The sequence below is a fragment of the Equus asinus genome, chromosome 26 (genome assembly GCF_041296235.1).
Source record: "Equus asinus isolate D_3611 breed Donkey chromosome 26, EquAss-T2T_v2, whole genome shotgun sequence".
NCBI classification, from domain to species: Eukaryota; Metazoa; Chordata; class Mammalia; order Perissodactyla; family Equidae; genus Equus; species Equus asinus.
In genome coordinates, this window is record NC_091815.1 from 39,020,970 (window position 1) to 39,033,590 (window position 12,621).

General features: G+C 53.7%; 1 protein-coding gene across 3 annotated transcripts; it reads right to left on the reverse strand.

Annotated features, from left to right (window-relative positions):
- Nucleotides 1-60: 60 nt before the first annotated feature.
- Nucleotides 61-6,347, reverse strand: TMEM150B (transmembrane protein 150B). Of its 3 annotated transcripts, none has more exons than XM_014856671.3 (8): nt 6,212-6,347; nt 5,767-5,905; nt 5,347-5,422; nt 4,858-4,917; nt 4,702-4,769; nt 4,342-4,469; nt 3,056-3,239; nt 61-527 (listed from the first exon to the last, which is right to left on the reverse strand). In XM_014856671.3, exons 2-8 carry the CDS (start codon nt 5,867-5,869, stop codon nt 319-321), a joined length of 828 nt encoding a protein of 275 aa, XP_014712157.3. In that variant the 5' UTR covers nt 5,870-5,905; nt 6,212-6,347; the 3' UTR covers nt 61-318. The 3 variants fall into 3 exon arrangements, with proteins under 3 accessions (XP_014712157.3, XP_014712158.1, XP_044615670.1); XM_014856672.3 differs by having other exon boundaries at nt 5,347-5,448; nt 6,212-6,293; XM_044759735.2 differs by lacking the exon at nt 5,767-5,905 and having other exon boundaries at nt 6,212-6,344.
- Nucleotides 6,348-12,621: the final 6,274 nt, after the last annotated feature.

Here is a 12,621-nt window from a genome sequence, read left to right on the forward strand (position 1 = left end):
CTCTGATTCCGCCGGCGGCAAACAAAAATTAATAATAATAATAAATAGCCTTGATCAGGGACGGCTGGCTGGCCTTGGCCTCTCGCTTCCTGGGTGGCCCTGATTGCAGGGGCGGGGCCAGATGGCAGGGACTCATGGCAAGGACAGGAGTCGCAAGGATGCTGGCACGGACCAGTTGTGGACAGCCTGAGGCACACATGCACCCACTGGGTTCCAGGCAGAGAATAGATGGCACATCCCCCGCGGTTCATCTTGGGGGCGTGGAGAGGCCCAGGAATTGGCTGCTTTCTTCCTCCACCCGTGAGGGGCAGGCCGGGGTCAGAGCGCCTGCGACAGCTGGACCTGCAGGGACATGGGGGACGCCGGCGGGGGGCTGAGGCTGGGGCCCGGCTGGAGACACAAGGTGCAGCCTTCCAGTCCAGAAAAGTCGACAGCCAACAGGCCGAAGAGCGCGAAGAGCAGCATGGCCACAGCCCATTCACAGGCAGCCGAGGCGGAGCGCAGCGGCCAGGAGTGGAGGACGACCACTTCACACCAGGGTCAAGGGCACACCACCATGGGAAGGACCCAGGAGCCCAGCCAGATTGCTGTGTGACCGTGGGCAGGCTGAGGCCATCTCTGGGTACTCTCTCGTGACATGCTCACCCTGCCCTGGCTGCAATGACCCCTCTGGCTGGCCACCCTCCTCGGCGGCTCCTGGACCCTCAGAGGGCTGTCCTCCGCTTGCTGTCTCCATCTCAAGCTGTTTCCCAAATGTTTTCCCTTTTGCACTCCCAGTGTCCCCAAACAGGATTCTCATCCTCCCGCGGCCTGTCCTCACCCCACAAAGACCCCTCCATTGCCCCACTTACCCGGCCAGACAACCAGCCATCACTGCTTCTACCTCCAAGTAGGCAGGGTTTCCTCAAGATACCCCCACCCCACCCACCACCACCATCCTCAGGCTGTTTGCAACTTGCTCCTGAGCAGGCCCCTCCTGCTCAAGCCCAAACAGAATCTAATCTTCCCCCTAAAATCTTCCTCTTTCTGGGTGGTGCCCCACCTCTATGACAACACCACCATCGGCTCACAGGCCCAAGTGGACCCTTGGGAATCGCCCTCACCCCCACTCCTCCCCATCCCCCAAGGCCAGCTGGTTACCCCGAGTCCGGTCCTAGCTGCCTTGCCCATCTTTTTCTGGCCTCACACCTCTCTCTACTGGTCTGCCCTGTCCCTTCTCTGGCTCCCCAGTCCTGGCTCCTTAAAACGTTTCTCTACCCCACCAGCCCCCACATCCTCCAAGCTCCAGCCTAGCAGAGCTGTTTGCTGTTTTCTGGAACCCTTCTCTCTGGAGCATACTTCCTCCTTTCAGCCAAGCAAGCTCCCCTCCTAAATCAGATTAGACATTATTTATTCAAGAATTCTTAGATAGTGAGTAAGGCCAACACCACCCCTGGCCCCATGGATCTCAGAGCAAAGGAAAGATGTGAGCCCCCAAGCACAAGGCACTTGCCCCCAGAACTGGCCTTGTTCCTCCCCTGCTCAGAAGCTTTCCATGGCTCCCTATTGTCTCCAGGCAGAAGCCCAAGGCTTTAACCCCTCACTTTAACCTGGAGATCCTCATCTCTGGCTCTCCCAGCAGCCTCACTTTCTGCCCCAAGCTGGTTTTTCCACCTTCTGCACACACTTGCATTGTCCTCCAACCTCTCAACCAAGGCCAAAGGCAGTTGGTTCTGCAAGACCAGCTCAGAATCTGCCAGGTATCAGACCCATCTTTGCAGACTGTCCAGCCCTAATCACACTCAGCTGGCCATCTTTATGGTCCCATCCCCCCTCCCCACAGCCAAGGGATATCTGAGCCCCACAGAATGAGGACCCTGAAGCCAAAGTGATTATGCTGGATCTTATCACCAACAGGCCCCTCCCTGGCAGAGGAGATATGCCGGTTCATAGCTGGAGTAGCTAAAGGCGGAGCTGAGGGGCCAGCCCTTTCCATCTACTTCATGGGATTCAGTTTGCTGGTCTGGGAAATGGGATCACCATGTCCATTTTGCTTGGAAAATTCCAAATAAACGGATCCAGTTAATGAGGCCAGCAGAGGACCTCAGCTGGTTTCGCTCTGGCCTCTTCTGAATGCCAAGCAACCTCTTGGCCCCCCTTCCAACCTCCCTACAGAGGAGAGTGGTCCCCAAGGCTGAGTTTGCAGCCCCTCGTCTCAGAACACTCTACTTATCAGAAATAATCATTATTATGATCAAAACAACTCCACTTTACAGATAGGGAAACTGACTGAGGCTCAAAGAGTGATTTGACTCATCCAGAGGTGTGTCATGCTAGTGGAAAGTGTCTGGGTTTGGGGGCCACTCAGAAGCTGGTTAGAATCAAGACTCCACCCAGTGGTGTGCTGCTAAATGTTTAACCACCAGCTCTGATCTGCAGCATTTGCCAATGCCTGTGGTGTAAATACTCCCAGCTTGGCCATTGCAAGCTACTGACATGACATCATCCAATGTGCAGTTGGGAAGAGATACAGACTGCTCTCTCTTGAGAGCCTGCACCAGCCACCAGCAGCCCACCACCAGCTCCGCCATTGAACTTGACGATGGGTCTTGGCCAAGAGACTTCCCCTGTCTGAACCTCATTTCCAGTCTTACCCACCATGATGACTGGCACAGAGCGGGTGCCCCAAAAGGACTGCTGTCATTGGTTTGTCATTCTCCCAATATTTACTGGTCACTCACTATATGCCAGGCATTGATCCAAGCACCTCATAGGTACCCTGTCTCTCATTTCTTACAACTCTAGGATCGGTCCTGTTATTATCCACATGTGATGGATGAGGAATCTTGAGGGACCAAGAAGTTAAAAAACCAGCAGCGCTCCCCCTAGCTGGAACGTGGAGGAGGTGGGATTCGAACGCACGCTGCGCCGGCACTCTCCACTGCTATACTATAATCCTGTCGTGTGGCGCAGAGACTGAGGCCCAGAAAGGAAGACGCATCCGCGATAGCACACAGCAGACCCACCCCAGTGAAGAGCCGCCCCCAACCCCTGCCCGCTGCCCCAGTAAGGATACTGGCCACCATGAGGATGGTGCAGACGCTGCAGAGGCCCAGGCGGAGCGGCCTGATCCAGGGGGCCCCAGGCTGGGGCAGGGTCCTCATTCGCCAGGAGACAAGGAGCTGCAGCCAGAAGTAGAGGCTGCCCACGAAGAAGGCGAAGAAGGCCCCGGTCAGGTGCGTGGGCTGCTGGTTCTTTTGCTGGGAGGAGGAGGAAGGAGAGTTGAGGCGAAGACCTGTGGGCGGGCAATGGCCACGATGGGGGGAGGGACCCTCCACCAACCCGTTTCAATGGGATTGAAAAGGGCCACTCCGAGTGATCCGCTTATTGCCTAGATGCATTGGGCTATTGTCAGCTCCCCCAGGGCAGATATTTAAATCTGTTCACTGCGGGGGCGCCTCAGTCCCTAAGGCAGTGCCTGCCACATAGCAGATGCTCAGTAAATATTAGTGGACTAAAGCTTTTACTCTCAACCGGAGTGAATGGAGCAAATATTGCCACCAAGGGGGTAAAAATTGGTTTTTGAGGGGCGAGAAGTTCTTACATAATACAATGGTTTGTGATATATTATATATTATATTATATATTATGGTACATTTTTTAAATATTACAAATTTCTTGGAGGGGAAGGAATGATTAGGGGAAAATGTCTAAATAAGGCTCCTTAGGGGAGCGATATAATAATTAAAGAAAAAGAAAGGTCGAGGAACACAGGACTAAATGAATGAGTGCATGAACTGCTGTGCAAATGGGATGGGGGATTTTTAAAATAAATAAAATTATAACCAAAAAGATCAGTAAGATTTCTTCTACTGTTTGTGCATTCAGTTATTCTGCAAATATCTACTGAGCTTCATGGTTACAGATGTGGGTTCAAGAGTCTACGAATCTGGGTTCATTTCTGATCACCACGGACCACTGATAGAAAAAAAATCTCTCTAGACCTACCTAGAGTTCTTGCGGAGAGGGATGAAAATAATGTAGGCATTGTAAGGTCTAGTGCCTTGTACGGAGTGAATGTTCAATCAATGGGGCAAACGTTAAGAATGAGTGAACCTGAGTAATTTCATCATTAAAGGGAGTGGAGGATGGCAGCAAATTATCCCTACCTCCTAGCGAAATAATTATAAAGAAGAACTCACGCTCTCCTCGGCACGAGAGCCACACGAGAAATACAAGTCTCAGGATGCCGTGCGGGGACGAGCCCCCGAAACAAGAAGCTTGAGGCCCCGGGGGGATGCTGGGAGTTGTAGTCCCAGAGTCTGGCTCTCCATCCGGAGCGGGCTCCACGAGCCGTCTCACCTGGAAATTCCCCACTACGGAGGTGCCCAGGGCACAGAGGATTCCCGAGCACAGGATCAGTCGGTTAAGCCGCTTTCCGACCCCCAAGTCCCGGAGCTGGTGGTAACGGAGAATGCAGATCCAGGCGGCTGGGAGGAGAGGGAAGTGGGCCGGAGACCCGGGCCCCGCCCCCTGGGTAGGGGGAGGGTGGTGGCGAGGGTGGTGGGGTGGGGAGAGACTGGCGGTCCAGGGGTGGCGGCCAAACTCCCGGGTCTGGGGGAGGTGGGAGCTGGGGGTCTCGACTCCTGGGTCTGATGGGAGCTGGGGTCCCCTTGGCTGGGAGGGGCTCACACTGAGTGGAAAGTGCTGGGGAGTATTTACCCATAGCAGCTCCCATGTTGAGCACCTGGCTGAAGATGCAGCTCTGAGGCGGGTAAGATCCACAGAGACTGGGGAAGGTAAAGGATCATCCTGTGGGTCATCAGACCCAGGGCACCCCCCTTCCCTCCCTCTGGACCCCAACAGCACCATAACTACCTGATATAGGGGAAGCCTTCAGTGAGGTTCACAGCCTTGTTGACCACTGCAAGCGCAAAACTGAAGTCGGGGGAGACACCAAACGAGTAGAGGGCTTTCAGAGACAAATTTTCTTTCTGATATTCACGCAAACCCGGACTTCTAGCTCCCTGTCGCTCAGACTCAGGAGTCCAGGCCCCCAGCCCCTCCTCCCTCAGACCCAGGAGTCCAGACCCCCAGCCCCCTCCTCCCTCAGACCTGGGAGTCCAGGCCCCCAGCCCCTCCTCCCTCAGACCCGGGAGTCCAGGCCCCCAGCCCCTCCTCCCTCAGACCCAGGGGTCCAGGCCCCAGTCCCTCCTCCCTCAGATCCAGGAGTCCAGGCCCCCAGCTCCTCCTCCCTCAGACCCGGGAGTCCAGGCCCCCAGCCCCTCCTTCCTCAGACCCAGGGGTCCAGACACCCCAGCCCCTCCTCCCTGGGACCCAGGCATCCATCCTGCCTCTAACACTTACACAGTCCAGACGCCAGAGACAGCCCAGAAGGCCAAGAAGACAGGCAGCAGGGACAAGTAGCCCCACATGCCTAGCTCTGCGGGGGAAAGAGAGGGGCAGGGACTGGGACCAAGAATCAATCAATCAATCTCTCTCTCTCAGGTGAGGAAGCAGTTAAGGGTCCAGGTGTATCAGATCGTGGCCTCTGAGGCCCCCCATTGGCTCCCAGGCAGAAGCAATGGGCGGGCCCAGTCTGATGGGCCAGCTCAGCCTGGGACGCTTTCCCTACCTCTCTCCGCCTGGGGCACTTTCCCTATCTCTCAACAGTCCTTCAATCCAGATCTCCCAGTTTCTCCTAGCTGCCGGCCCCCCACCCAGCTTCTGAGTGTCTCCCGGCTCCTCCCTCCACTGCCAGCCTCTGGGCTCCCCCCGGGTGCTCACCTGTCCCAGCTCCCTCAGTGCTCTCAGTCCTGAGACTGGGGCTGTGTGTGAGAGGCTCAGGGAAGAAGGGCTGGGACACGGGGTGGGGCTCAGCGGGTGTCATCAAGTTCCAGCAGAGCCAAAGTCCACGCTGGGGCGCCTGCCGGGATAGGGTCAGGCCAAGAGTCAGACTGCCACTTTCTCCCGAACCTCACCCCTGAACCATCACTTCCGGTCTCCTCAGAACCTAGCAGGGAGCATCTTAGCTTTGGGGCCCCCAACTTCCTCCAGCTTTGTAAATTTGACATCCAAACTGCCAGCCTTCATCTTCCCCAGGACCCAGAAATCAGAGCCGCCAGCTGTCGCCACCCTTCCTCCTTGAGGACCCAGGAGTCCAGGCCCCCAGTCCCTTCTAGAACACATGCATTCCTTTCTAGCCTCTGGGGTCCAACCCCCCAACACTTACCTCCTTAGGACTGAGAACCCAGGCCCACAGTCATCTTCCTTTCTGGGTACAGTTTCTGTCCTTAAGCTCCTGGGTGTGGGGCCCCACCTCCTCCCCCAACTTGTCTTCCCCTCTCCCTTCCTCTCAACCAGGCCAGCAACCAGTGGAGGCCCCCCTCCAGCCAAGTGGGCGGGCGTGGGTGGGGAGGGAGACCTTGGTGATGACATCTCCATCTGAACAGCCGCCCCCTGAAAGAGGCTACTTCCTCTACCCTGAACATTGTCTTTTCTCCCACAGAGCAGCCCGCAGCTTTCTGGCTTTCTGCCCGTTTGGGACTCAGGTGTTTGGACCCCAGCCTCCTCCTCCTGCTTCCCCAGGACCCAGGAATCCAGGCCTCCAGCCCCTCCTCCCTCAGACCCAGGAGTCCAGGCCCCCAGCCCCTCCTCCCTCAGACCCAGGAATCCAGGCCCCCAGCCCCTGAAAACCACCGATCTGCTTCCTGTCTCTATGGATTTGTCTGTTCTGGAAGTTTCATATAAATGGAATCATACATTCTGTGGCCTTTTATGTCTGGCTTCTCTCACTGAGCATCGTGTTTTTGAGGTTCATCTATGTTGTAGCATGCGTCAGGACTTCATTCCTTTTTATGGCTGAATAATATTCCATCGGCCCCACCTCTTTTAGGTCTCCAGAGTCTGAGTCCCGGTTTTCTCCTTCTATGTGCTGCAGGATTTCCACTACCCCAGCAACTAGGACTTTAGATCTCCGAGCTTCCTTAAGAGTAAAGATAAGAGGGCCGGCCTGGTGGCGCAGTGGTTAAGTTCGCACGTTCCACTTCTCAGTGGCCCGGGATTCCTGGGGTTCGCCGGTTCGGATCCTGGGTGTGGACATGGCACCGCTTGGCAAGCCATGCTGTGGTAGGTGGCCCACATATAAAGTAGAGGAAGATGGGCACGGATGTTAGCTCAGGGCCAGGCTTCCTCAGCAAAAAGAGGAGGACTGGCAGTAGTTAGCTCAGGGCTAATCTTCCTCAAAAAAAAAAAAGAATAAAGATGAGAAAGTGGGAGAGAAAGAGATGGACAGACACTAGAACATTCCTGGAGGCCAGAGGCCCAGAGATCAGTCAAGAATGAGATCTCACCCCTGCCCTCAGTGGGTTCCCAGGCTGGAAGAAAGACACACGGGAGCCTGACAACTCAAATACAAGGTGTTATAATGGAGGTAGCACAGGGGGTGGTGGCCCCCAGAAGAGGAAGTGACTAACTAGTACTGGTGGCCAGTGTGTGCTTGGTTGTGGGGGAAGGTCAGGCAAATCTCACAAGCCACACTTAGAAAGAGGATGTACGCGGGTGTGCAACCGCAGGAAGGCTTTCTCAGAAGAGTCCAGGTGGTCCCTGAGGGTGGAGGGCCTTATCTGCCTGGTTTCAGAGTGCAGGACCCACTAGGAGAAATGAGCCAGGACCCAAAGCTCTCAATTGCCATAAAGGTCTTGAACATCATCCTGAGGGTAGTGGGGAGCCATGCAAGGTTCTTGAACAGGAGCTGGCACTGATGATATGTAGACAGGAAAGAGATGTAACGATAACAACCATTGACACATCTCAGTTTTTTGTTTTGAAGAAGATTAGCCCCGAGCTAACATCCGCCGCCAATCTTTCTCTTTTTGCTGAGGAAGGTCAGCCCAGAGCTAACATCTGTGCCCATCTTCCTCTACTTTATATGTGGGATGCCTGCCACAGCATGGCTTGATAAGCAGTGCGTAGGTCTGTGCCTGGGATCCAAACTGGCAAACCCCGGACCACTGAAGCAGAGCGCACAGACTTAACCGCTACGCCACCAGGCTGGCCTCCCATTGACACGTCTTTAGTGCCCGGCACTGCCCCAACTTGTAACTCCACATGGGTTAATTCATTAATTCTCAGGACAACCCTTAGGCGTCATTGGCGTCTTTGTGGACCAGATTCCCTAATCCTTGTAGAAGTAAAATTCCTGATTTCTTCCCTCACCTCTGTATGCCTCACACTCACACATTCACACACACAGCCCAGTGACCCTGAGGAACAAAAGTCTGGAGTAATTCCAAACCTCACACGTCTAAGAGATTATGTCCCAGAAGATCCAGAGCTTTCAGCTCAGTGAGATTTGGATTCAAATCATGTCTCTGCCACTTAAGGGCCCTATATGAGTGTCTTGTGGCTGCTGTAACAGAGTGCCACAAACTAAGTGGCTTATAACAACACACATTTAGGGGCCGGCCCAGTGGCGCAGCGGTTAAGTGCGTACATTCCACTTCTCAGTGGCCTGGGGTTCGCCAGGTCGGATCCCACGTACGGACATGCCACCACTTGGCAAAAGCCATGCTGTGGTAGGCGTCCACTTTATAGTGGAGAACGATGGGCATGGATGTTAGCTCTGGGCCAGTCTTCCTCAGCAAAAGGAGGAGGACTGGCAGTAGTTAGCTCAGGGCTAATCTTCCTCAAAAACAAACAAACAAACAGAAAAAACAACACACATTTATTAGCTTCCAGGCCTGGAGGTCAGAAGTTCAAGATGGGTCTTGCGGGCTGAATCGAGGTGCTCCTTCTGGAGGCTCCAGGGGAGGATCCATGCCTGTGCCTTTTCCAGCTTCTGGAGGCGCCTGCATCCCTTGGCTCGTGGCCCCTTCCTCCATCCGCAGAGTGCATCACTGCAGCTCTGCTTCTGTCACCACACCCCCTTCCCTGACTCTGATGGTGACCACCTCTTTCACGTAGAAGGATCCTATGATTATATTGGGCTCACCCAGGTAATCCAGGGTCCTTAATTTAATCACATTGCAAAGTCCCTTTTGCCTTGCAAGGTGCCATCATCACAGGTCCTGGAGATTGGGACGTGCACATCTTTGGAGGGCTGTTATTCTGCCTCCCACAGTGCCCGTGGGCAGAGGGCTTCAGCTTCCGTCTGTGCAATGGAGTGCCCAGTCTCTGGAACCAGACTGCCTGGGTTTGTATCACCTCCTGCTGGCGGTATGACCCGGGGCAAGGCCCCTCCTCTCTCTGCTCCTCGGTTTTGGCATCTGTGAAATGGGGACAATGAGAGGAACTCCCTCAGAGGGCTGTGGTGTGGATGCAATGAGCCAGTCCATGCAAAGTGCTCGGAGCCGCGTCAGCACGTGAATTTCTAAGACGTGGCTGTTGTGGGCACTACCTTTCTCTAGGGGTTTGTGTCAGGAATCAAGTGGGGAAAAAAAGCACTGCTGGCCTGTGACGTGTGCCTCACATGCGCTTATTGCTCAATACGAGGCTGTTTCTTTCCAAGGGGTGTAGTTTAGCTGCTGGCTGCAGGAGGGGTGGGGGGACCAGAGCTCCTGGTTTTGCTTTTCCTCTTTGCTTTTGGCCATTCAGCAAATATGGACTAAGGACCCATTGTGTGCCAGGCACTGTTCTAGACACTGGAGATACACCAGTAAACAAGCAGACGAAAAGTGCCCTGGTGGAGAGAAACACCCCCTACCCCCACCCCGGCCCCAAATGCCTCTCCTCTCTGTCCCCTCCTCTTGGTTTCAGTGGCTGCTGTTTCAGCCAGTGGCTCAGCATCTTCCTCCTGACTCTTTCCTTTCTTCATTCATTCAGGAAACCTTTCCCCGAGGTCCCCAGGCTCACAGGCATGAATCCGACCAGCCCCTGCCCTCAGGGGGCTCCCCGTGTGCAGGTGATGAGTGCTCTAGTGGACATGACACAGGGCCATGAAGGAGCCCAGGGGAGGGAGGGCTGGATGCTACCTGCTGCTCCTGCCAGTAACAGTGTGTCCCCCACCTCGCCTCAACCCTGCCTGCATCTGCTTGACTCCTACTCCTCTCTCAAAAAGAAACAAAGATGCTAATCCCCACATGGCCCTAGACAAGGATCCTCCCCACTCTGGGCCTCAGTACCCACCTCCCTGCTTTGGCAAAAAGGCTAGGTTTACTGGTGTCCCAATGGTGGCCGTGTGACAACCTCAGGACATCCCTGAGGGGACCAGGGGAAGTGGAGGCTCCAGCCTGGTGGGCTACTTTCAATTTGGGAATTGGGCCCCTCCCACTGTCCACTCACAGGTTGGGGGCCCGGACTCTTCTGGATCCTTCCAGAAGCTGGGGCTGACAGCTTGGTTCGGCCAAGGGGAAGAGGCCATGGTCTTCCTCTTGGTGAGATGATACTGCACTTTCATGTTTAGAAAACCGCTTCTGGTTGGTGGGGACCGTTTTTCCCAGAGAGAGGAACCTGCCCAGGCAAGGGACGCGGGCATCTCTATTTTCTCCTCTGTAAAAGCAAGGATGATAACAGTGCCTCATTCACGCGGTTGCAGGGGTTCAAGAGTGATCCATGCAAGGGGCTGGCCCCGTGGCTGAGTGGTTAAGTTCGCGCGCTCCGCTGCAAGCGGCCCAGTGTTTCGTTGGTTCGAATCCTGGGCGTGGACATGGCACTGCTCGTCAGACCACGCTGAGGCAGCGTCCCACATGCCACAACTAGAAGGACCCACAACGAAGAATATACAACTATGTACTGGGGGGCTTTGGGGAGAAAAAGGAAAAAATAAAATCTTTAAAAAAAAAAAAAACTTTAAAAAAAAAAAAAGAGTGATCCATGCAAGGACTCAAAACAGTGCCTGGCATGTAGTAAATGCTAAAGTTAGGTATTAATGTTGCTGGGTCCTCCGGATTACGTTCTGTATTTCTGTGGAGCCTCCCAGAGCCCTGAGAAGTCGCGCTGCTTCATAGAGTAGATAGCTGGGGCTCGGAGAAGGAGTCTTGCTAAGGATGGGTCCTCCAAGAAGCAAAGGCTGTGCTGGCGTTAACAATGCAGGGGATTTATTGGGGGGTGATGCCAGTGAAATATAAGGGGAGAGCGAACAGGAATAGGCAGGGAGGCCGGTCTGCCCCCTGTGAAGGGAGAGGGGGAAGGAAGGCGTGGGTCGGAAGAGCTTCAGACTGTGCAGTGCTGAGAAAAACTCAGTCAGTCCCGTGGGGGAGATAAAGTGCGAAGATTTTGCGTCAACAAATCCCTAGAAACAGAAAGTCGGTTGGTGGTTGCCAGGGGCTGGAGGGAGGGGCAAATGGGGCGTGATTGCTTAATCACATCTTTTGGGGGTGATGAAAATGTTTTGGAACTGGATAGAGGTGAAGGTTGCACAACAGTGTGATTGCACTAAATGCCACTGAATTATATACCTAAAATGGTTAAAGTGGGGAATTCTGAATTCTGTGAATTTTATCTCAATTAAAAAGAAAAAGATTGCCATGAGAGGAGTCCAACGTTAGGTGGAAATGGCCAGGCTCTGGTACCCACTCCCGATGCTTAGTCATGGGTGGGGGGCTGCCCGAAAAGAACATGACCTCACTCCAAAAAAATATATTAGTCGCAGGTACTGCAGCTGTGCGCTGTCAAATGCGCTCCTCACAGCTGATCAAGTTCTTTCTTGAAGGGAGATTCATCTTGGCTACCAGACTTGCCTAGCGTCACTCAGCTCCTGAGTGGAGGAGCTGGGGTCAGAACCCAGGGCTGTCAGATCCTAAAATTTGGCTTTTTCCAATGTGCAATGCTACCTCCTCAAATACCCATCCACATATCCACGCATCCAACCTTCCACCCACCCTGTTCATGTGTGCGTATGTTCTTGCCTTTATGCATTCATGCAGCTAGTTATTTATCCAGCCGTCCACCCACCTGCCTATCTATCCACTCATCATTTGTTCTTGTATTCTTCCAGCTCTCCAAAGGTCCGTGCATCCATTTCAACTATCCATTCATCCACTCATATGTTCTTTCATTCTTTAATCTGTTCCATCCATCCCTTCTTCCCAATTGTTCTACAATCCAACCACCAGTTCAACCATCCACTTTCCCAGTCATCCAATCCACTTAATTAACCATCTGTATAAGCTTCCTGCAGCTGCTGTAACAAAAATCCCCAAAACCTGGTGGCTTAAAACAACAAATGTTCCCTTACAATTCTGGTGGCCAGGATTTCAACATCAGTTTCACGTGGTGGCAGGGCTGTGCTCCCTCGGGACAATCTGTTCCTTGCCTCTTCTGGCTTCTAGGGGCTGCCAGCATTTCTTGGCTTAGGGCGTTCCATGGCCTACGGCTGCCAGCATTCTTCCAATCTCTCCTCCTTCTCCTCTGTGCAGGTCTCCGAGTCTAATTGTCTTCTGCCTCTCTCCCATAAAGTACATGTGACGGCAGCATTTTAGACCTCACTGGGATAATCCAGGATAAGGTCCTCCCCTCAAGACGCTTACATTAATCACATCTTTTGCCATATAAATTAATATTCACAGATTCCAGGGATCAGAAAATATGTATTTCTTTGGAGGTCACTTTTTCTTTTACCATACCATCCATCCAACTACACACACACACACACACACGTCTCTCTCGGTCTCACTCTCTCTCTCCTTTCTGCATCCATCCATC